Source organism: Kogia breviceps, chromosome 14 (genome assembly GCF_026419965.1).
Source record: "Kogia breviceps isolate mKogBre1 chromosome 14, mKogBre1 haplotype 1, whole genome shotgun sequence".
Taxonomy (NCBI): domain Eukaryota; kingdom Metazoa; phylum Chordata; class Mammalia; order Artiodactyla; family Physeteridae; genus Kogia; species Kogia breviceps.
In genome coordinates this window covers 13,690,769-13,714,808 of record NC_081323.1, presented here as the reverse complement: position 1 = coordinate 13,714,808, position 24,040 = coordinate 13,690,769, and the positions used below count along the sequence as shown (strand labels likewise).

The window sequence follows — 24,040 nt, the reverse complement described above, 5'->3', positions numbered from 1 at the left end:
CTGCTGTGTCCTGGTTGGGAAGCCAGACCACCTGAGTTCAGATCACAGCTCCACCCTTTAGGACCTGTGTGGCCTTGAGTGAGTTATGTAAACTCTGCGCCTCCTGCTCTTCATCTGTAACATGGGGATGTGAAGAGAACCCTCCTCCAGGGGTGATTATGAGGATTAGGATAATCCAGGTAATGGATTTAGAAGACAGCTTGGCATGTAACAAGCACTGGGTAAAATGACGGATAGAATCATCATCATCATCTCATTTAATCCTCGTGCATCCTTGTGAGATAAATGTTTTCTCCCCGTTTCGCAGGAGGGTACCCTGAGGCCCAGAGACTACAGGCTGTCTGCCCAAAGTCTCATTACTTACTGAGTGCTAGAGTTGGAATTGCAGGTTGGTTTACAGAGAGGCTCAGAACTCTGGAGGGCTTGGGGCATTTCTCAGGAGGCACAGGGACACCTCAGCCACTGCCCTGCATACCAGGGAGCGTGGATTGGCAGGTTGGTACAATCAGTAGACACATCATCTAGAACTTGCCAGGGCTCCACACTGAGGACGTTGCACTGTATTATTTAAAATGACACAGCACAAAATCCTCCCCAGTGAACTGTTCGTTTGTAAAATTATCCGCTTGGAAATGTCTCTCCCAGCAAAATTCTATCACGTTTTCATCATCTCCTGATTATTGCCTCCCAACCATGGTTGGAGGCTGAGTGCCCAGAGGTACAGCGTAGAGCACTTGTATCAGGACCTCAGGCCTCTTCCGTCTCCCTGCCCCACACTCTAGCTGGAGCCTAGGAGATAATCCAAGATGTGCCTCCCCTTAAGTGCTGGGGCCAGCCTCTCCTGAACCCAGTGAACTGAAACTGGGGAGGGAGAGGAGGAATATCAAGGTGACATCAGAAGAAGGAAAATAGGTGTTGGATAATCAAAGCCAACCAGTGTCTGCCTTTCTAGGTTTCTGGGGTTGCCTTTAAGGCAAGGAAGGGAGTGGGTCTCCATCCAGGAGTAGAAGTGGCGCCAGCTGCCACCTAGTTGTGTGACCTGGCTCAAGTACGTTCTTTCTGTCTCTTTGCCCTCCTTTCTCCATCTGTACAATGGGTGGGGGGACGGATTCTACTCTGATGTTTCAAGATGCTACAGGTTCTTTATACGTAGTCCATCAATTAGTATCCGGAGACAAAGCACACCCAGAAAAGGTTTTCAAGGAGAGTGCTACAGGGGTGTACCTGAGATAAGCTTGTGTGGTTGAGAAAGTCCCTGGCAGCAACTCTCTGAGTTTCTTCCCCCTCAATCTGGCGTCTGAAGTCACAGCTTCTGGGGAGCATCGCTCTGACAGCTCAAGCCCTTCAGATGTTTTTTTTTTCCCCTCCAGGCATCACCACATCAGCTCTGAGTGTGTCCCAGCTCTTTGCAAGGTGAGTACCCTTGCTTTACCTCCCTCTCATGCTCTCTCCCTCTCTCTTGCTTGGAGGGCAGAGGCTCTGGAACCAGACTCCCTAGAAAAGAATCCCAGCACTACTCTTACTGGCTGAGTGACCTTGAGCAAACGACCCCACCTCCCCAGGCCTCAGTCTCGCCATCTGGAAAAGGGGGACAATCATGATGCCCGCCCCACGTAAAGGGTGCTTAGAAAGGGGTCTGGAACAGACTTGCCTGAGAGTGTTGGCTGTTGTTTTCTTCTTTCTTCTTTTTTTCAGTCTTTGCCTCCTTTCCTTCCTGTCCTTTCCTATCACAGGCTTTCTCAATTCCTCTCTCCCTTCCTGCTTCTCTGTCTCTCCCTCTCTTGTCTTTTCTCCTTCCTTTCCTCTCTCTCCTTTTGTCTCCCTCCCTCTCTCTTTGCCCTCTCTCCTTCCCTCTTTGCCCTCTCTCTCTCTCTCGTGCTCTCCCTCCTCTTCCTTCCTCCTGCCCCATCTTTCTCTCTCTGCCCGCCTCTATCCTTCTTCCTCTCTCCTCCCCCCTCCTTCCTCCTTCTTCCTGCTCCAACATTCACCCAACACTCCTCAGTACCAAATCTCATAGGAGCACTGGAGACTCGCGAGATCAGTGAGACACAGTCCCTACCCTCGGAGAGCTTCCAGTCTAGTGGGGAGAGAGACCAGTAGATCAGAGATCTCAATAGAGCGGATGGTACAAATGCTCCACCAGAGCCGTGCGCAGGGGTTAGTGGGAACCCAGTGATGGACAGGGCTTACCCAGGGTCCTCAGGGGCTGCCCATCTGCACCCCCTAGTGTGAGAAGCCCCGGGTTTGGCAGGACGGTCAGCGTGGCCCTCAGTCTGGATACTCAGCTCCTCCCTAGCTGGACATGCTCCTCCCTATATGAGACCGTAGAAGCTGTTTATAAGGAACACAATTTCTCAGCCTTCCTTTCCCTCCAGAAGATGTTTTGGGGGTTGTCGGTAGCAACTGAGGTCTGTTAAATATACCTAACTTGTTTTATGGCATTGGGGTTAGAGAGCTCCACTGTCCTCTCTCTGGCTTTCCACTTGAGCCCCAGTTTAATCCGAGAATTTCACATCAGTTTTGATGAGAAGCAGGAGTTGATCATCTCCGATTTCCACCTTCTACTTCCAAAGACAGGTATAAGTTGGGAACATTTTCATATAAGGTTCTGTGCTCAGCACTAAGTCCCAATGCTCCAGATGCGTTTCCAAGCACCTCACGTGGTAAGAATCTTGACTGCCGAAACGCCTTCCGGTACTGATTCTGGCGTCTCCAGCTCAAACAAGTTTCTTATGCATCTTGGAACAAGTTCCCCAACCCTTCGGCACAGTAGTTGTCAAAAAGAAGGAGGGCCCGAGAACATCGTTTTATAATTCCGTGAACTTTTGCATCTGTCTCACGCCTGCCATCAGGCTTCGTATGTAAGAGGAGCTCAGGAAACCAACAGGTTTTTACTAAGGTGATGTAATCAAAATGGAATCAGATACAAGTTTGGGAATCTCTCTCGTTATCATCTACTGATAAACTCATGGCCAGGATAGTTAGATACAGTTTGTCAAGTTGCACAGAGGTGGAGTGGTTAAGGGCGTGGCCTCTGGAGCCAGGGTTCAAATTGTGTATCAGCTGTGTGTTGGTTCCTTCATCTCTCTCTGCCTCAGTTTTCTTATCTGTAAAATGGGGATGGGAGTAGTAACTGCCTTCAAGAGCTGTCACAGTTGCTATCAGGTTTAAATGAGCCAGTCTACATGCAATAATTGGGACAGTGCCTGGCATATCGTAGGCCCAAGAATTGATGGCAGCACACAGAGCAGCCCCAGGCTTTCCAAAGCATCTGCTTTGCAAGAGAAGGGGGACATAAGGGGAGAGAGAGAGACAGAGAGAGAGACAGAGACAGAGAGAGAGAGAGCGAGAGAGAGAGAGAGAGAGAGAGAGGGAGTGTGTGTGTGTGTGAATCGAAAAAACTGCACTGGCCAAAGAAATTATATCCGTAGATTCACCATCTTGTCCCCTTCCTGTTAGAACAATCTACCTTGACTTTATTTATTGCTCTCTACAGGAGCAGTAAATACAAGGCTGAGTCAGTCCCAGTCCTCTCACTGAGAAGCAGCAGAGCTTCGTGATTACAAGTGTGGGCTCTGGAGTCAGATTTACAAGTTTAAGTTCCAGATTTCCCATTTTCTAGCTGTGACTTGCGGTTTCTGAGCTTCAGTTTTCTCTTCTCTAAAATGGGAGTTAGAAGAGCCTCTACCCCAGAGAGTTGGTATCAGTATCCGATGCGATTCAGTGCACATATTAGGCCCATGTGACACGGTTCCTAGCCCGTGGTTAGAGCGCAGTGATCACTAGCAGTCATTATATTCCAGATGTCTTAGGTCAGTGGCCCGTTAAATCCTAGCCCTTCATGGAACCCGTTATTCATCTTGGAGTAAGGAATCCATTTGTGTTCTTTGGTTGCAAGTAACAGAAATAGACCCCAGCTGATGCACAAAAGGACTGTTTTGGGAAGATCTGGAGTAGCTCACAATGGAAGCAAAAGTGGAATAATCAGCCCTTGAGAAAGACCAAGAGTAGGACAGCTTCTAGGATCCAAGCAATAGGAAGGAACTAAAAAACAGTCTCTTCAGAATGCAGTTGTTGGAATGAATTATTCAGCCCAAGATTTAAATTCCCAGAACAGAGTCTGATTGGATGATCTTGTACCATGTGCCCACCCCATGGCCAAGAGCAGGGCACTTGAATGACAATGCTATCAAAGCTGCAATCAATTGGGGAGGTGTCTAAACTAGAGTAGATAGTCACGGTGGGATAGGCTATACTGCAGTAATCAATAAACCTTGGTCTCAGTGGCTTAGCACAACAAAGGTTTGTTTCTTATATAAAGTCCAATGTGGATCCCATGAAACTCTCCAGGATGCCTCTCCTCCACAGACTGACTCAGGGATCCAGGATGTAACTGTGTTGGCTCCTCCCTCTCAACTGGTACCCTCCACAGTTGCTGCCGAAAGAGGAGAGGGGATGGTTTTATTGGCCAGACCTATGAGTGGTTTATGCATTCTGTCAGGCAGAACCCAGTCATGTGGTTGAATCTGACTGCAAGGGAGACAGGAAATGTAATCTTCCTGGTGCCCAGGAAAGGAAAATGAAATAGGATTTGATGAACATGTAAGCTGTCTCTCCCCTGGAAAGAGTGAATACCCAGGGGATTCCCTGGCGGTCCAGCGATTAGGACTCGGTGCTTTCACTGCGGGGGCCCAGGTTCAATCCCTGGTCAGGGAACTAAGATCCTGCAAGCCAAGTGGCCAAAAAGAAAAGAATAAATACCCCCAAAGGAAAATAGTGGTGGTGGTGATACCAGAATAAGGGGGGAGGGATGCTGGGTTGGGCTTGGGCTTGGAGATTTCATCTTCTCTCCTTCCACGCAGACCTTGCCCACGTGTCCTGCCCAGCCAGCATCCCACGGCCATGGCAGCCTACGGCCAGACTCAGTACAGTGCGGGGATCCAGCAGGCCACCCCCTACACAGCTTACCCACCTCCAGCACAAGCCTATGGAATCCCTTCTTACAGTGAGTACCTGACCAAGCTCTTGCTTTCCCCCTGGGATCCCCACCATCATGGTCTTTATTTTGCCCTACTGCTTCAGTGAAATGCAGAATGATAAATGCAGCCAGTCTAATTTTGGATTGGAGATAGAGAAGAAGAACAGACACTTTAAATATGGTTCAGGATCTAGAGACTATATCAAGACCTCTTTTGACTGCAAGAATAAGACACAACCCAAGCTGGCTTAGGGAAAATGGAAATTTAATGATTCACCTACTGGTAAATTTGGGGATACAACTGATAGCAGGTATGGCTGGATCCAGGTGCTTGAATGATGTCACGAGAAAGATGTCTCACTCCATCTTCAGATGTTTTCCTCTGAGTTGTCTTTACCTCCACATGGGTTCTTCCCATGTGACAGCAAAGATTGTACCTGTCAACTCCAGGTTTGCATGCTTTCAGCTCGGCACTCTCAGCAGAAAGATATCTCACCTTTCCCAGTAGTTCCACCAGAATCCAGTGTTGACCCTCATTGGCCCAGATTGGGTCACGTGACAATGCTTAGCACAGGCAAGGAGGTAGGGGTGAGGGAGATAATCGGAGGGTGAAGCATATGGATTGTATATGAGGAAGGGATGGTTCTCTTAAAGGAAAACCCAGTGGTGGTATCAGAAGAAGGAAAAATGCATGCTGGGAAGGCAAAAACAAGAAACATACAACCTTGACAGTCAGAATGCTATTGCCAAGAACTGTAGGCTCAGTGAACCAGGCTCACCATCCACTGCTCACCTGTCCCTGTCAGCATTCGTCAGGGTTCTCTAGAGAAACAGAGCCAATGGGGTGGAGCTGAGATAGATAGATAGAGACAGAGAGAGAAATTTATCATAGGGATTGGCTCCCCCGATAATGGAGGCTGAGAAGTCCCTAGATCTGCAGTTAGCAAGCTAAAGACCCAGGAGATGGTAGAGGATGTCATTCCAGCCTGAGTCTGAAGGCCTGAGAACCAGGAGGGCTGATGTTGTAAGTTCTAGTCCAAAAGCCGGCAGGCCCAAGCCCAAGAAGAGCTGATTTTTCAGTTCGAATCTGAAGACAGGAAAAGACCAATGTCCCAGCTCAGCACTCAGACAGAAGGAGTTCCCTCTTACTTAGTCTGTTGTTCTATTCAGGTTTCCAGTTGATTGGATGGGGCCCGCCAACATCAGCGAGGGCAATCTGCTTTACTCAGTCCACTGATTCAAATTAATCTCATCCAGAAACACCCTCACAGACACAGTATAATGTGTGACCAAATGTCTAGATACCCTGTGGTCCAAGTTGACACGTAAGGTTAACCATCACACTGTCTGTGGCTTTTATTCATGTGGTTTCTTCCCATCTTAATTGATGTATCAACCAAAGCCCTTTTGGTAGCAAACAACAAAAATCCAATGCTAATTAACTTAAGAAAATAAGGATGTTTATTGCAAACATAGCTGAAAAATCTTAGGGCTTTAGCTTCAGGCAGGGTTGGATCCAGCTATGATAATAGGAGGAATTAGTCTCTCTGCTTCCCTTTGTGTGGGCTTCCGTCTCAGGCAGGCTCTCCACTGTGGTGCCAAAGGCAGCCCTAGCAGTTCCAGGCTGGAACTCCCCAAAAAGAGAGCCTCCGCTGTCCAGGACTTGCCACATTGTCCCAGAGATCTCTCTACCTGGACTCCCATGGTCAGACCCTGCGGCAGAAAGATGGAATGCTCTGGATGGCCACATGTCCACCCATGGCACCAGTGATCAGGTCAGGCTCACCCCAGAGAACTGATCTGAGTGTGAGGAAGGGGTGGTCCCCAGAGGAGGAGGGGGCAGGCAGAAAGCACAGACATCCATACAGATGGCTTTCCGATCCACCCAAATCCATGGTATCCAGTGGAAAGAACAGGATTGCAGGCAGGAGGCCTTCCTTCCAGACTCAACTGCCCCTGGCTTCTCCACACCTCAGCTTCTTCAATGGTTAAATTAATCAGATCATCTTGTCTTGCCAACTAGATGGTGTGGCTTCAGTGCAGAGACTGAATCTTGAATTTTTTTTCCTCCCTCTTCTCCCTCCCTTCCTTTTCCCTGTTCTTTTTTTCATTCATTCATTCAGCATTGGGTCGTGTGCTGGGCATACAATGGTCAACAAGCAGAATGGGACCTGTGTTTATGGAGGTTACAGTCTAGAACAGAGGCTGGAAAGTGAAGGCCAGCAGATAATGTGGCCTTTGGATATTTTTTTTTAACCTATAAAATATACTTGACATTTAAAAAATTAATTGCGAATTTTTAAATGGGAAATGTTTACATAGAAGTTCATATTCCTAATGTCTTTTAAAAAAACGACAGATGATCGGGCAACACTGGCCCCACATTTTTTGTGTCAGGAGTAGGTGGCTCTGAGTAGGGCTGACCCTATTAGCCTGTGTTCACTACAGTCCTCCCCCACCCTCATTACTCACTTGAGTTAGCTGCCTGTCCCCTGAAGACATTTAAGTTTGCAACCCCTGGCCTAAAGGAAGAAAGAAATTACATGAACTTTTAAAAATGGTAGGTGTTATTTCAAATTATGATGCGTGATATAAAGGAAGACAAGAAGATTGTGAAAGGGTAAAGAACAAGCAAGATTTAATATAGGTTTCAGCGCCAGGGAAGGCCTTTTACATGAGGAGCTGATTCAGCTGAGAACTGAGAGATGACCATTCGTAAGCACAGGAGGGAGGGCGCCCAGGCCGAGGCGACCACCCCTGGGAAGACGGACTTGGCAAATCCAGGAAGCCCAGTGTCTGGAACACAGTACACAGATGAGGTAGGCGAGGTGGGCAGAGCCTTAGCGCCTGGGAAGGATTTTATTCCAAGTGAAGCAGGAACTCATTGGCAGATTTATAAACACAGGGCTATCTGATACAGTCTGGGTTTTTTAAAGATCATTTTGGCTGCTGTGGGGAGGTTGGATTGGGGGGAAGCAAGAGGAGAAACAGGAAGGTAGGTTGGGAGACTGGTAAAGTCTGGAGTAGAGCAATGGTGGAGACCTAGGGGGAAGTGAACAGACAGAAGTAGACATATTCACGAGCAGTTGTGGAGTTAGGAGTGACAAGTTATGGAGCACCTGGTCAGGCGTTGGTCATGGACACCATCATTGAGATGCTGTATCACTGAGATGCTGCATCTTCAAAAAAAAACCACTTTTTTTTTGGCTGCGCCACACAGCTTGTGGGATCTTAGTTCCCTGACCAGGGACTGAAACCAGACCCTCAGCAGTGAAAGCATGAAGTCCTAATCACTGGACCCCCACGATATTCCCTGAGAGACTGCATCTTTGAGATGCTGCATCACTGAGATGCTGCCACCCACAATTCTCAGGGCTCTGTGTCTACTTGTTCTTTTAAACCCCCACTCAACCCTCCAAGGAAAGCCCCATCGTTATCCTCTTTCAAGGTAGAAATAAATGGAGGCTCAGAGAGGATAAATAACTCGCCCAAGGTCCCCCAGTTGGTCGGTGGCAGAGGTGGAATTACACCCAGGCAGCCTGGATTTGGAGTCTAAGCCCCTCACTGCTGAGCTCCACTGCCTGAGCACACATTCCAGAAATCCCGGGGGATTACCTATGACAGACCTTGGCCAACTGGTGTGGGCATCTCTTCTAACTTCTGTCCCTCCTGTGCCAGAAGACTTGTGATAAAATCACACGTAAGTTACCCTGCCTGGCTGACAGCCAAGAAACATGAAGCTGGATTATTTTTCAGCATAAAAGAGAAAACTAGCCCTGTTCCCAGACAAAACATGGCATCCGGTGGAAATTAATTTGGTTCAAAGTTATTTTACAGTCCCAGTTACTTTCAGAGGCTCTGTGCCCTAACAATACAGCATCAGGGGTAAGATCACATGTTCTGGGTTCACACCCCACCTCTGCCCCTTGCTGGTCCTCAGACTCTGGGCAGTTTTCCTCCTTCATACAATGGGAGTGATACTAAGTCTGGGTTCCTAACGATTGTTGTTGCATTAAATGGGATCAGCTACCTTTTTCTGTGAAGGGCCAGATCATAAATATTTTCAGCTTTCTGGGCCACTCAACACTGCCATTGAAGCATGAAAGCAGCCAAACAATATGTCGCCTAAGGGGTGTGTCTGTGTTCTAATAAAACTTTATTTACATAAACAGGCAGTGGGCCAGGCTTGGCCCCCCGGGCCATCATGTGTCAACCCCTGATCTCTATAAAGGGTTTAGCTCACAGGGCCTGGCCCAAGGGAAATGTTCAGTCAGTACAGCTGAAGCCAGGCTGCTACACACACACACACACACCTGGAATGTCCACATCACTAAGTAACGACAGCTGGGATGAAAAGCCCTTTCCCTTCACATATGCCTGTGCCCGAGCAAGCAGTGTTTGCTCACTGTCTGGACAAACCTTGCTGAATCTTGTTAGGAAACTTTTCTTCTTGCTCCTTGGCAAATAGCATTATTACCTTTGTTTAAATAGCTGCAGGGAAATAATAATACAGTTGAGCAAACTAGAGGCAAGGAGGTCAGGAGTGTGGAGTATTTTTTTCTCAATTTCTTATGCAACATTTAAGACATATGTAAAAGCGTGAAGAGTAGCACTACAAATACCCATGAGCTGACCATCCGACATGAAAAATAAAGGGAGGTTACCTCCCTTTCTTGTCAAATACCCACGCCCCTGGATTTGCTGTTTATCATTGCTCTGCATTTCTTTATGAAGAATAGAGGTCGGCAATCTTTTTCTGTAAAGAGCCTGATAATAAATCTTTGTTTTGCTTTGCAGGCCATACAGTGTCTATCAGAACTATTCAGGTCTACCCTGTATCTTGAAAGCAGCCCCAGATAATACATAAACTAATGGGTGTACATACATACATAATCTGGGCAATACATACCTTATTTTATTGCACTTCGCTTTATTACACTTCACAGATACTGCGTTTTTTACTAATTGAAAGTGGGCTTCTCTGGTGGCGCAGTGGTTGAGAGGCCGCCTGCCGATGCAGGGGACACGGGTTCGTGCCCTGGTCCGGGAAGATCCCACATGCCGCGGAGCGGCTGGGCCCGTGAGCCATGGCCGCTGAGCCTGCGCGTCCGGAGCCTGTGCTCCGCAACGGGAGAGGCCACGGCAGTGAGAGGCCCGCGTACCGCAAAAAAAAAAAAAAAAAAAAAAAAAAAAAAAAATTGAAGGTTTGTGGCAAGTCTGCTGGTGCCATTTTTACAACATTTGCTCACTTCGTGTCTCTGTGTCACATTTTGGCAATTTGGCAAAATTTTGAACTTTTGCATTATTACTATATTTGTTACGGTGATCTGTGATCAGTGGTTTTTGGTGTTACTATTGTAATTGTTTGGGGGCTCCATGAAATGTGCCCATATAAGATGGAGAACTTAGTCAATAAATGTTGTGTGTTCTGACTGCCCCACCAACCAGCCATTTCCCCCATCTTCCTCCCCTCTCCTCGGGCATCCCTATTCCCTGACACACAACAATATGAAATTAGGCCAATTAATAACCCTACAATGGCCTCAAAGTATTCAAGTGAAAAAAAAAAGAGTCGTGCATATCTCACTTTAAATTAAGAAAAAAACTAAAAATGATTAAGCTTAGTGAGGAAGGCATGTCAAAAGCCAAGACAGGCTGAAAGCTAAGCCTCTGGCACCAAAGAGTTAGCCAAGTTGTGAATACAAAGGAAAAAGTTTTGAAGGACATTAAAAAGTGCTACTGCAGTGAACACATGAATGGTAAGAAAGTGAAACAGCCTTATTGCTGATAAGGAGAAAGTTTTAGTTGTCTGAATAGAAGATCAAACCAGCCACAACATTCCCTTAAGCCAAAGACTAATCCAGCAAAGGCCCTAACTCTCATCAATTCTGTGAAGGCTGAGAGAGGTGAGGAAGCTGTAGAAGAAAAGTTTAAAGCTAGCAGAGGTGGGTTCATGAGGTTTAAGGAAAGAAGCCAGCTTCATAACGTAAACGTGCAAGGTCAAGCTGCAAGTGCTGATGTAGAAGCTGCAGCAAGTTACCCAGAAGATCTAGCTAAGATAATTCATAAAGGTGGCTACACTAGACAACAGATTATCAATGTAGATGGAGCCTTCAATTAGAAAATGCCATTTAGCAGAAGGTTTTCTGTGGCTGGCAACAGAAGAGGAAGTCAGAGAGATGGAAGTCATGAAAAGGACTTGATGGAACATCACTGATTAGAAGACGGAGGGGGTGAGAAGGGATGCAGGTGGAATCCAGGAGCCAAAAATGGTCCCCAGCTGACAGCCAGCGAGGATGAAGGGATTTCAAATCTGTAGATACAGGAACTGGATTTTTCCAAGAATCTGAATGAGCCTGCAAATGGATGCTTCCCCAGAGCTCCCACGTAAGAGCCCAGTTTGACCAAAACTTTGATTTCAGACTTTAAGCATGGAACCCAGTTGAGCCCACCCAGACTTCTGACCTACAGAATTGTGAGTGAATAAATGAGTTTTGTTTTAAGCCACTAAGTTTGTGGCAGTTTGTTCTGCAGCTGTGGAATATTAATTCAAGGCACTTTCAAAACAGCCCGCAGGGAAATGTGGAAGGCACACACCTATCCTTATAGAAATATTTTAATGTTCAAAAGATGCTATGTATCAGGTTTAAGAACCCATTCCCTTTTCCATATGATCACATTTACTACTACTCTTTCCTAACTTCCAACCCTCTTTTTGATTCTATTAAGAACTCCTCTCCTACTTAGCTCTGTCTCCTGGCCTGATCCATCAATCTCAATTTCCATCAAACCTCTGATGAGATTTGTAGCTCACTAGGATCTAGTCCTATCCTTTCTCCTCCCTTTTTTGGCCCTACCCATCCATCTGTCTTGCTTGTTTATTTTTGTTTTGTTTTGTTTTGTTTTCTGTACCATAGCTCTGTTGAATAAAAGGGAATGCTAAGTTAATTTTGCTCCTTTTCCATAAGTTTCATTCCTTTTAGAAATAATTAATCTTGTACTCTGACAGTATATACGAAACAACTGTGGATATTTAAAGAAAAATGCAATGAAGCCTGGTATGTACTACTTTTACAAACAAGGAAGAACTTTTTAGTTTAAAATAAATGTCTCAGTGATAGATATGTACAGTTAAGATATTCAATAAGAAAATATTCCAAATACTTCAAAATTTTCAAATAGGTATTTAGGATGCTCCATGAAACACACAGCCTTATCATTCTTTATGTCTGTGCTATTTATTTCCATTGTTCTTTTTAATTGACGCAGATATCATACTTTGAAAATGTTTCTGAGTAGGAAAGAAATTGTAATTAAAATAAAACAAAGGAAACACTAATTTACCACATACTTGGGAAAAAAAAAAAGAAGAAGAAAATGCCATTTAGAACTTTCATAGCTAGAGAGGAGAAGTCAATGCCTGGCTTTAAAGCTTCAAAGGACAGTCTGACTCTCTTGTTAGGGGCTAATGCAGCTGGTGACTTTAAGTTGAAGCCAGTGTTCATTTACCTTCCTGAAAAGCCTAGGACCCTTAAGAATTATGCTAAATCTACTCTGCCTGTGCTCTATAAATGGAACAACAAAGCCTGAATGAGAACACATCCACTTACAGCATGGTTTACTGAATATTTTAAGCCCACTGTTGAGACCTAGCTCTCAGAAAAAAAGATTCCTTTCAAGATATTACTGCTCATTGGTCATGCACCTGGTCACCCCAGAGCTAAGATGGAGATGTACAATGCGACGAATGTTGTTTTTATGCTGCTAACACAGCGTCCGCTCTGCAGCCCATGGATCAGGAGTAATTTCAACTATCAAATCTTATTATTCAGGAACACATTTTATAAGGCTGTTGTTGGTTTAGATAGTGATTCCTCTGATGGATCTGGGCAAAGTGAATTGAAAACCTTCAGGAAAGCATTCACCAGTCTAGATGGTGATTCATGGGAAGAGGTCAAAATGTCAACATTAATAGCAGTTTGGAAGAAGTTGATTCCAACACTAATGGATGACTTTGAGAAGTTCAAGACTTCAGTGAAGGAAATGAAGTAACTGCAGATGTGGCAGAAATATCAAGAGAACCAGAATTTGAAGTGGAGTCCTTGAAGATGGGATTAAATTTCTGCAAACTCATGATAAAACTGGATGAGGAGTTGCTTCTTTTGGATGAGCAAATAAAGTGGTTTCTTGAGATGGAATCTATTCCTGGTGAAGATGCTGTGAAGATTATAGAAATGACAACAAAGGATTTAGAATATTATACAAATTCAGTTGCTAATTTACAGTATAGTGTAAACATAACTGTTACATGCACTAGAAAACCAGAAAATCCATGTGACTTGCTTCATTGCAATATTCGATTTATTGTGGTGGTCTGGAACTGAACCCATAATATCTCTGAGGCATGCCTGTATCTGTGTCTCAATAAAACTTTATCTACAAAAACAGGTAGCAGATCACCTTCGGCCCATGGGCCAGAGTTAGCTGACCCCAGGTGTAGAGTATTATTTTGCATGTTTGTGAAATGAATGAATGAATGAATGCCCAGCGCATCTCTGGGGCTGACAGCCTCTTTGAAATGCACATGCTCCCTTCTGTACTCCCATGAGCTGAAGACAGTGGAACCTGTAGGTAATTCTTGAGCATCTCTGGAGGCCTTGTTCTCTTTGCCATAAAGATATTCATGAGAAATGCTTAGAGGGCAGGAGAGCTGATGCCACCAGCCTGTCCTCAGACCAGACCATCACCAGATTTTCTTTGAACTGAATCTCTTAGAGCAGCGCTTCTCACCTGGAGGTAAAAGACCAGTTTTTGGCTTTTTGCTTTTTAATTTCTAATTCATCATGGACTGACTCTTTGGTAAAATGCAACAAAAATAATTGCTAGAAAAATGAAAATTTTTTAAAACTCATACAAAATAGAAGCCTAGAGATATGACCTTAGATGCCATAGCAATTTCAAGTTGCTATGAAAGTTTCTAAATACTTACTTCTCAATTTCTGTGCTTTCTCATCATGAGCGGGTGACTGGTTCATAGACCAAATATGGGCAACCCTGATTTACAGAACTAAACCTTTGGTGTGCCTCCACCATATTCTCTCCCCTTTCTCATGGGTTAGAATTTTATGATCCATCCACTTCAGCAAACAGAAGGAGAGGTGAAATTTTTTCATTTGTTTTCTTCCACATTCATTCATTCAACAGATATTTATTGAGCACCTGCTGTGTGCCTGGCACTGAGTCAGGTGTGGGGATGCCACAGTGGACAAGCCCAGCCCAGCCCCCACCCTCCTAGAGCTCTCAGCCTAAGGGGAGAACAGATGTTAAGCCCATGAACTGTGATGAGAGCCATAGAAAAAAACTGGGTGCTCTGGAGGGAGTAATCAGGGGGCTGACTCAGGTCATGGAAGGCCTTTCTGGGGAAGCAACATTTAAGTTGAGAAATCAAGGATGAGAAGGCATTAGCCCGATAAAGAAGGGGGTGGAGGGAAGTGCTTTCCAGGGCAGAGAGAACAGCATGTGCAAAGGCCCTGAGTGTAAAGACATATTCTTGCAGTTTTGTCTGTGTCTAGTTAAAAATGAAAAATGTATGTACCCTCTGACTTAGCAATTCCTCTTCTTGTATCCATCCTAGACAAACATTCTCATGTTGTCCATTCTATCTTGGATTGTGATAGAAAAAAAAAAAAAAAAAATGGAATCGACCTAGAATCCATCATCAGGAGACTGGCTGAATGAGCAGTGATATTCCTTACTTTGACTTTCCATTCAGCCACTAAAATGAGTGAAGTGACTGAGAACACAGCTTGAGCAGGGTGAGGAGGGAGCCTGGAGAAGGCAGAGGTCAGAGGGGTGAGCAGAGCCCACATAGGAACACGTCACCCAAGGAGTTTAGATTTGACTCTGGTTGCACCAGGAGACAGACTATACTGAATGCACCGTTAACCATCCCCGGCAGATGAAGCAAAAGAAGGTGCCATATAAATATAGCTTGCTGCTGTCGTCGCTGTCATCACTGAAGTTGAGCACCATCTAGTGCGGAAAGTCCTTTCACACCCATTATTGAGACGTATCAAGAGAAGGAAAAGAAAACCTAGACTTCAGAGTTAACCTGCTGATTACAAGACGCTGATCGAGGGGCCTGGCTTTCTGAACCTCAGTCTCCACATCTTTAAAATAGGGAAAGTCATAGTGGCTGTTTCATGGGATTGTTGTGAAGACGAAAGAGGTGTGTGTTTCTAAGTACCTTATCCACAGCTTTATATGTTCATTCTTTCCCCTTCTTTTCATCTCCCATCAATCCTGCCAGTGGAGGTCAGCATCTTATTTCATAAGGGAGGGGACCTCCAGGCTGGGGTTGAAGGAGAAACTGTCCAGATCACCAACTAATGAAGCAAACCATCCCGGACTCCAGCGCAGACCCCTTGACTCCAAATCCATCATTTTTACCTCGCTAAGCATTCTCTTTATTTATGGAGGTGAACGGGTGAGAAGGAGGGAAACCAGAGCTACAAAACCGTCCCCAGAACTAGCAGAGTTTTTTTTTAAAATGCAAATTTAAATAGTATTGAAATACTATTGTACACCTATAAGACAAAGGTAAGCAAAGTTGATTATATTTTCAATAAAAATACATGTATGGGCTACTGGCGCATCAGCCTCCTCCCTCAATACAATTTCTTCTCCAGCCATTTGCTCATGGAGTTGGTGCCTGTGCCTTGGGGAAGTACGTCAGAGTTTGGCTGAAACAGAAGGCATATTTGTAACTGTGGCCTTTGGATAAGCAGGTCCACCCATGAGAAGAGTGGAGAGTAGTGTGTCTTAGGGTGAAGTGGCATCATCTTTACAGAGGAGAGATGGTTCATGTAATACCTTCACCCCAAATCCTGATGTACTTTTAAGCCATACATGGAGCTAGTCCTTGGAGTAAGGGGTTGTAAACTCACTACCCTCAGAGCCAGGCAGGAAGCCTGAAGCTGACTGCATGTGCAAAATATGAGACGCTCTTAGCCTGCCTTTCCCGTTCTCACTTTTGAACGTGTCCTAGGATGTAAAAACAAACAAGCAAAAAACACCAAAAAAACTGCAATGAAAAAATTGTACCTTAAAACTAGCCTCCATGTCTCAGAGACAATATGGGCTCCATGGTGACCTGGGAAACACACAAATCAGGAGCTACGGGGGCTGCCTGTCATCACACGGGCACACAGGGATGAGGTTTCTAGGTCATCCTATTGCTCAAGAGAAGCCATAAGTCTAGATTTTTTGGAGAAATCTCCTGACTTTTCAACAAAAACAACTAGTTTCAGATTTTCCTTTCAAATACACAGGCCAAGCAAGACACGTGTGTAGGCTAACTTCAGCTCACAAACCACCAGTTTGCAACCAGTCTGGAAGCTGATAAAACCACGTGCTGTCTTGACGCAGTAGCTCTTCTGCGGGTGACAAGGAAGCATCCTAATTATGTGTGCCTGGTGCTTCTCTCTCCTCCTTCCAAGGCATCAAGACAGAAGACAGCTTGAACCATTCCCCTGGCCAGAGTGGATTCCTCAGCTATGGCTCCAGCTTCAGCACCGCCCCCACTGGACAGAGCCCGTACACCTACCAGATGCACGGTGAGTGTGGCGCTGCGGCCCCTCCCTGCCGTCTCTAAGGCGCTGCCTGAGCTGGGCGTCCAGTCGTTCATTCGTTTATTTAGCAGTTTTACTGAGAACCTACTGTGTGCCAGGATCTATCTCAAGTACTAGAGTTGCAGTGGTGGACAGAGGAGATAGGACTTCTGCCCTCATGGCAATTACAGGGCAGGAAGGAGAGACTGACAATCAACAAGGCAGCAGATAGACAGCTAATTTTGGAAGGGGTTGAATGCAATGAAGCAAATAAAAGTGGTGTTCGGATAGAGAGTGACGAATAGTTGAGAGGTCAGGAGAGGTGGGAGAGGTAACTTTAGATAGAGTCATCGGGGAAGGCTCTTTGAAGACGTGACATTGGACAGAGACCCAAAGTATGAGGCAGAACCAGCCATGTGTAGACCTAGGGGGAGCATTCCAGGCAGAGGGAACAGCCCTTATAAAATCTGTATGGAGGGAAGTGTCTTAATGTGTTCGAGGCACAGAATAGGAGCCAGTGGGGCGGAAGCAGGGTCAGGGGGATGTGAGAGGAGAGAGCCTTCGGGAGAGAGCAGGGCCGAATCGTGCAGGGCCTTGAGGGCTGAGGGAAGGCGTTGGCTTTGATTTTAACTGTGATGGGACAGGCAAGCCCACTGTAGGCTCAGAGAAATGCCTGGTGTTGGAAATACTGGACAGTAGGCAAAGGAGCTATTATTCCAGGCAGGAAGTTCTGAGCTCTGCATCCCCACGGGGTAGCCTTAGAAAGGGAAGAAACTCCAGTGTGTGGCTCCCACCCCACATACCCTAAGAAACCTGCCTGCTGGATTCTCCTTTGCCCACCTGCACTCTGTTACCATCCAAAGGCTCCTTCTCTTCTCTGGTGCCCCGTGGGGAGCATGTTGGAGCTGATGCATGGAGCAGAGGGCTGGTGGCAGTAATTTGGGGCATCCTCACCCTGGTATTTTTTTTCTTCGTGAAAGCTGGTAAAAATGACCACCAACAGTCTGAAAAGTAATATGCAAAACTGTGGCAAGCTGGTGGGCTAATGCATGATGCTACTTTTCTTTAAAAACAAAATTGCAGGTATTGCCGCTTCGTCTTTTTAATTAAGGAAACAATTTAAATGGTTGTCAAGGGCAGCCTTTCAGGAAAAAGCATTGTGAAGAGACAGCAAGTGATCTTAGGGATACGTGAAAGAAAGGGGGTGATGAGCATTAATGCCCAGACCTTGGAATAGCTTCCATGTAAAGATCTGCAACAGAGTTCGTTGATGACACCATCAGCTGACATTGACCAAGCACTCACCACGTGCCACAAGAGGTGGGTAGCCATCTCCTACAACCTTCATGACGCTCCGAAGTGTTGGTTCTGGCATAATTCCCATTTTATAGGAGGAGAAACTGCGTCATAGAGGGAATGCCTGACCTGCCCAGCGCCAGGGCAAGGAGCTTAGATTTTATTGCAAGTGCAGTGGGAAACAGGTTGCATCAAGTCTCTTGGGGGTCTGGTGAATTCCCAAAGCCAATCCTCACTCAAAGCCTGCTCTTCGCCATGGTACCTCCTGCCTCCTCTGCTTCGGCTGTCATCTCTGTCTCCCCTGGCGGTCTTTCTGAGTCCCACTGAAGGGAGTAAGCTGCTGTGACCCCTCCTCAAATGGGGAGTGAATTATGGCACAACCCTGATCATAAGGCTTGTGAAGACAGTGAACTTGAACTTGCATTTGGGTCAATCTCAACCAGTTTTTTCCAGCTCTTCCTATAGAAATGGAACTGACTGCCTCAGGGCTTCTAAGGAGATAGACAATGATCAATTAAGTAAATCGGTTGTTATAGATTGCGCTAAACAGCGTGAAGGACCAAAACAGGGCGGTGTGATGGGCCATTATGAAAGGAGTGGTGGTGCACGCTACCCAGGTGGTTAGGGAGACCTGAGTGAGGGACAGGAGCCAGCCTGTGAGTAGCTGGAGACTGGACAGCCCAGGCAGAGGGACTAGCAAGGGCAAATGCCCAGAGGCAGGAAAAGGCTCGCAGTGTTGAAAGAGTCCAAAGGAGACTCATGAATCTGGGTGTAAGTGAGTAGGGGAGATGAGACTGGCAAGTGACGCAGGAGGCCTCCCTGGACGGGGACATAGAGAATATGTTATTTCTCCTCTGGTCCTTACAGCAGCCATAGGAGGTGGGCTGCATCAGCTCTGCTTTACACATGATGAAGGTGAGGCTCAGAGAGGGGAAGTGACTTACCCAAGGATCCCAGGGCCAATAAGTGTTGAGAGCTGGGATTCAGAGTAGAATTCCAGAGCCTATGCTGTTTCCTCCAAGTGCTATTTCCTATACTTCTTCAGGACTCCAGATACCGCCCTAGCTCTGCGTATACACCATTCCCCTTGATCTTCCCAGTAGCCCTGTGATGTAGGTTCTGTAATTATCCCCATCTTACAGGTGGAAAAACTGAGGCACAGTGTGGTAAAGCAGCTTGCCCAAGGTCACATGGCTGTGGCAATGGGATTTGAAGCCAGGTGGTTCCACTCCAGAGCCCAGGCACGTAACCCCAACACCACCCTGCCCTCCACACTCTCATAGATCCATCTAGAAGATGATCCTCCGTGGTTGAGCCCTGGCCTAGACCCCACGACCTGCCTCCATCCCCATCAGCCCCTCACAAATGGAAAAACATCTGCTGCTCTGTTCCCACCCTACCACGGGAATAGTCCAGGTTATTTTCTTATCGTCTTCATGGCCCAGATGCCAGCTGGACTTTGTCCCAATTAACTGCCTTCAGTCTAATGCTAATGGCCATAAACTGCTCTTGAGACAGCCCAGGCGTTTTGCAAGCCTGACATATTCCTCCTTAAGTATTTTTTTTCAAACACAAACACATAGAAGGCTCACACACCATGCCCATGTGCTTCCTATTAACTTTTTTTTTCAAGTTGTTCCAGAGGAGAAATAAACTCTCCAACTACTCTGTGTGCATTTCAGAATGGAAGACATTGGTTGAGCTTAGTTTTTTGGACAAAGAAGGGAATGAAGAAGGAGATTGAGACTGAGTTTTAGGCCTGAAAGTACCGACTTGGCGTAAAACAGGTCCATGTTCAGAAGCCGAGCTGAGTCCTTTTCCTTTCTAACAATTAAAATCATCATTTTATAGAAGCAAAAAGAACCTGAGTAGAGAGAGACCACTCCATCGTTTACAGATGCGTAAACTGAGGCACCACAGCGGCGTGGCTTGTGTAGGGTCTCAGATCAAGCATTAACTAAGCTGGGATGCCTCTCCCTAGTTCCTCTACCTGATCTCAGAAACTTCCAAACATTTCAGCGGAGCCATCTTGCCCTCTCCCCCTGCCACAAGGCCCTGGTTGGAGATCTGTATCTGCTTAGATAGCATTGCCCCCCACCTCATGTGCAGGAAACATAGAAGAGAGAAGTTCATGGCACTCCTTTAGCTTTTTCATGGTTGTTTATTTTCTTTTATTAAGTTCACCCAGAGTTTTTGTAGCTGAAATGTATTTCTTATGGGTTTGATTTTTGTTGTTGTTCCATTTTGGCTTCTCCTGCTAAAACACTGCTGTTCACGGAAGTGACCACAAAGATTAAAAAGAGAAGAAAAGAACATCTTGAGAGTGTGGTGTAAGAACTTGCTGGTGCCCCGGAGGGGTTAAGAGCCCTGGACCCGGCTGCAGTTAGGCTGTGTCCCAAGGCATGACCTGGGTGAGGCGCTTGGCTTCTCCGGGCCTCGCTCTCCTCACTTGTGGAACTAGCGTCATAGCAAGAGAGAGGACCCCATGGGGCTGTTGGAGGACTAGACGGAATGGCCATGGGCACATCAGATGAGGTCCATCAAGGCTGGGTGTACATTTTTATTATTTCTTTCCTTGCTTCTGTAACATGAGAGTTAAAAGCAGTAACTCTGAAGTCAGGCTGAGTTCACTTCCCAGTTGTGCAATCCATGTACCAGCTTGTGACTTTGAGCTGAGTTACTTCGTAGTACCTCGGTTTCTTCCCCTGTAAAATGGGGATACGAGTAGTACCTACACGTGGGGTGCCGTGATAATTAAATGAGCTAATGTGTGTGAAATATTTCGAACAACACTGGCACAAACAAAGTGCTCTACAAATGTAAAATGTTATTTTTATCCTAGTTTCAGATTTGAGGGTCTTATGTTTTTCCTAAATTCACTTCTCTTTCCTGAACTCTTAGTTTTAGGAAACAGTTTTGGTAAGAGAAAAGAGGAATACCAATTTGAGGCTGTTGAGCCACCCACATCAACATCAATTCCCCTCTGGTGAAATCTGCATTAAAGGGGGGGCCTTAAAAACAGTGGAAGCGCCCTTTTCTGTGGAAATTACTTTTGTATTTACCAAAGGCAGGGGTTGTTAATACTGACCTCGGAACCCAACGTGAGCCATTCAGGAGCAACATGGAGACGTGTGATTCGAGGATGTGCAGGAAAACCAAAAGTCCAGTGGAAGGGTCTAACCCAATGGTCTCAGCCCAAGACCTCTGAGGTCAGTTTGTGCTGGACTTGTGAAATCTAGCACCATTTGTGGTACCAGCAAGCTGTGCGACTTTGGACAGGTCACTGAACTTTCAGGATCTGTGTTTCACAGCTCTGGCGCTCACAAATACTCACTGAAAAATAAAGAGGTTGGGGAAGGTCATTGTCAAATACATCAAACACATTTGGTAAATAGTGTGTAGCATGAAGTTAGATGTCTTCACTCCAGGACTTTTCAGCGCCTTTGCAGACTGATGCACCTTGTGACTTTCCAAGAGAATTCAGTAGTCAGTTTTCCCCGGTAGACTTAAACAGGGACCCTCTGCCCAAACTAATGTTCTCTGCTCACTGGGAAGTCCTGGATGTAATGACCATTAGGCCTGTTCCTGTGTTAAAATTCTTTGATTCTGTAATTTTTTAAATGATGAACATGCATGTATTCCCTTTTTTCCCTGTATTTTAGTTAATTTATATTTTGATGAGATTAATTCACATACCATAAAATTCATCCTTTTAGAGTGTACAATTCATTGATTTTACTGTATTCACAAAGTTGTGCAGCCATCACCACTATCTTAATCCCACAACATTTTCATCAGCCCCAAAGGAAACTCCATGCCCATTAGCCATCATTCCCTAATTCCCTTCCTGCCAATGTATTTCCTTTTGTAGTAAGAAAAAAAGGATACATTTAAAGTTACTCCTTTATATTAATTTTTGAGCAGGTTATGCATTTATCTACTTTAAACATCTACAGAAATCTCGATGCCACCCTCATCCAACAGCCATTCAGCTTCTAAATCCCCAATACTTAACCACTTGTACTAGGTTCTCGCGAACCCATCCAGAATTTCCTTCTGCAAATATAAGCAGTCATGAACATAATCTATTATACTGCATAGTTCTATGACAAGAACTAACTCATATGTGATTCATAAACAAGGAAATGATGTCAGTATAACTCCAAAGGTGTCTTGGTTCATTTGTTTTAAGATTTTCTCCTTATCACTGGTTTTAAGCAATTTAATTTTGATGGGTCTTGGTGTAGTCTTTGTGATTCTAGTGCTTTGTGTTCATTGAGCTTCTTAGATCTGTGAGTTTATAGTTTTTATCAAATGGAAAATTGGGGGCCATTATTCAAATATTCCCCCCCCATGTCTTCAAGTTCACTAATCTTTTCTTCTGCATTATCTGATCTGCTTGTTAATTACTCTCCAGTCATTTTTTTTTTTCATCTTATACATAGTTTTCATCTCTAGAAGTTTGGGGTTTTTTTTAACTTCCATGTCTCTACTTAAAATGTCCAATATCTCCTCTGGCTCCTTGAACAGACAGAATATAGTACTGTTTTAATGTGCTTATATACTAATTCTGTTATCTGTGTCATTTTGAGGTTTGCAATGATTTTTCTCCTCATTATAAGTTATATTTTCCTACTTCTTTGCATGTTTGATAAGTTTTGATTGGATGTCAGACCTGTGAATTTTGCCTTGTTGGGTGCTGTATATCTTTGTATTCCTGTGACTATTCTTGAGCTTTGCTCTGAGATGCAGTTGTTACATAGAAGTAGATTGGGTCTTTCAAGTCTTGCTTTTAGTTTCGTTCGGGGGAAGCAGAGCAGCATCTGGTCTAGAGCTGTCTCTACCTAGCAGATTTTCCCAGCACTGAGGGAATCAATAATCAAAATAGTGTGGTTCAGGTATTTGAATAGACTGATTGACTAGTAGAGGAGAACGTACAGTCCAGAATGAGGCAAAACATGTCAGGAAGTTCAGCACATGGGGCAGATGGCATCTTAAGTCAGTGGTAAAAGACGGAGTATTCAGTGAATGGTACTGGAACAACTGGTTCGCCATCAGGGGGGAAAAAAGATCCATTCCTATTACTGTATACCAGAAAAAAATCCAAATGGATCAACAGTTTAAACATCAAAAGTAAAACTATAAAAGTACTAGAACAAGAGTGAACAAAATTTTTATAACCTTGAAGTGGAAACGGCTTTTCTAACCATGACTCAGAAATCCAGACGTCATCAATGAAAAGACTGACAAGTTTGACTGTGGGTGTTTGTTTTGTTTTTGTCTTTGTTTTGGTATGGCAGAGAACACCAGAAGAAACGTCAGAGCAACAAAAACAAACAAACAAAACAGAAATCAAATGGCACCCTGGAATGAAATGTTTACTGTCTCAAATCAGAAACAAATTGTTACTCTTTTTCAAGTGATTCTACAGTTCTGTGAATTAAACTCCTCCCCGATATGATTCCTGTAAATAAAAGAGAAGTGAGCCAGGTGTACTGTTACAGGGAGCTGGGGGGGGGGGTGTTATTTCAGCTTTAGCTCATTGCTACTACACTAGAATGGGACCCCAGAGAGGCCAGATCTTTCCATTTTTCAAGATAATCCTCAAAACTATATTTTAATGTAAAAATCTCATTCTTTTTCATTATTGGCAATGGATTTAAACACTCTCTTTAAAATACCTTATGAAGCAGACAGACGTGTATCAGGCTGCTCTTTATGCCTCTATCTTGTAGTCTGGTTCCATATTTTTCTTAATTGAACCACTGATTATGAGACCAGGAATGGAAGGACAAAATTCCAAGCCAAGTGATGACTTGGGGAGCTGGAAAGATCACTCCTTTTGGTCCACACCTCTGATTTATTTCACCAGTGAGGCACGCCCCAGAAGATTTGAATGGTGGGTGTGGTTATAGCTGAGTTGGAACCCAGTGGCCTCCTGTGAAGTCAAGTACTTCCCTGTTTCTTCTGGGCAGCAGCAATTTTCAGGCTGTCCTGGCTCAGCTAGTTTTGAGCAGGCTAAGTCTGCCTGGTCGCACTGTGTCGGTCAAGACAGGAGCCAGGCTTGGCATCCCTCAGGTTCCTGGACTGAGGTCAGGTTTCCTGGTGTGAATCAGCAACTCTTCTGCACACGATGACGTGGGTGAGGTTTTTCGAT

General features: G+C 45.1%; 1 protein-coding gene across 5 annotated transcripts in view; it reads left to right on the top strand.

Annotated features, from left to right (window-relative positions):
• Window positions 1-24,040, top strand: part of EYA2 (EYA transcriptional coactivator and phosphatase 2) — a 251,291-nt gene that overhangs the window by 92,898 nt on the left and 134,353 nt on the right. For 2 of the 5 annotated variants that reach the window (XM_059038755.2, XM_067013897.1), the window contains exons 3-5: window positions 1,371-1,413; window positions 4,863-5,005; window positions 16,477-16,593. In XM_059038755.2, coding sequence (XP_058894738.1) covers window positions 1,371-1,413; window positions 4,863-5,005; window positions 16,477-16,593 — 303 coding nt within the window. The remainder of the gene's footprint in view (window positions 1-1,370; window positions 1,414-4,862; window positions 5,006-16,476; window positions 16,594-24,040) is intronic. The other 3 variants (XM_067013899.1, XM_067013898.1, XM_067013900.1) reach the window with 2 other exon arrangements.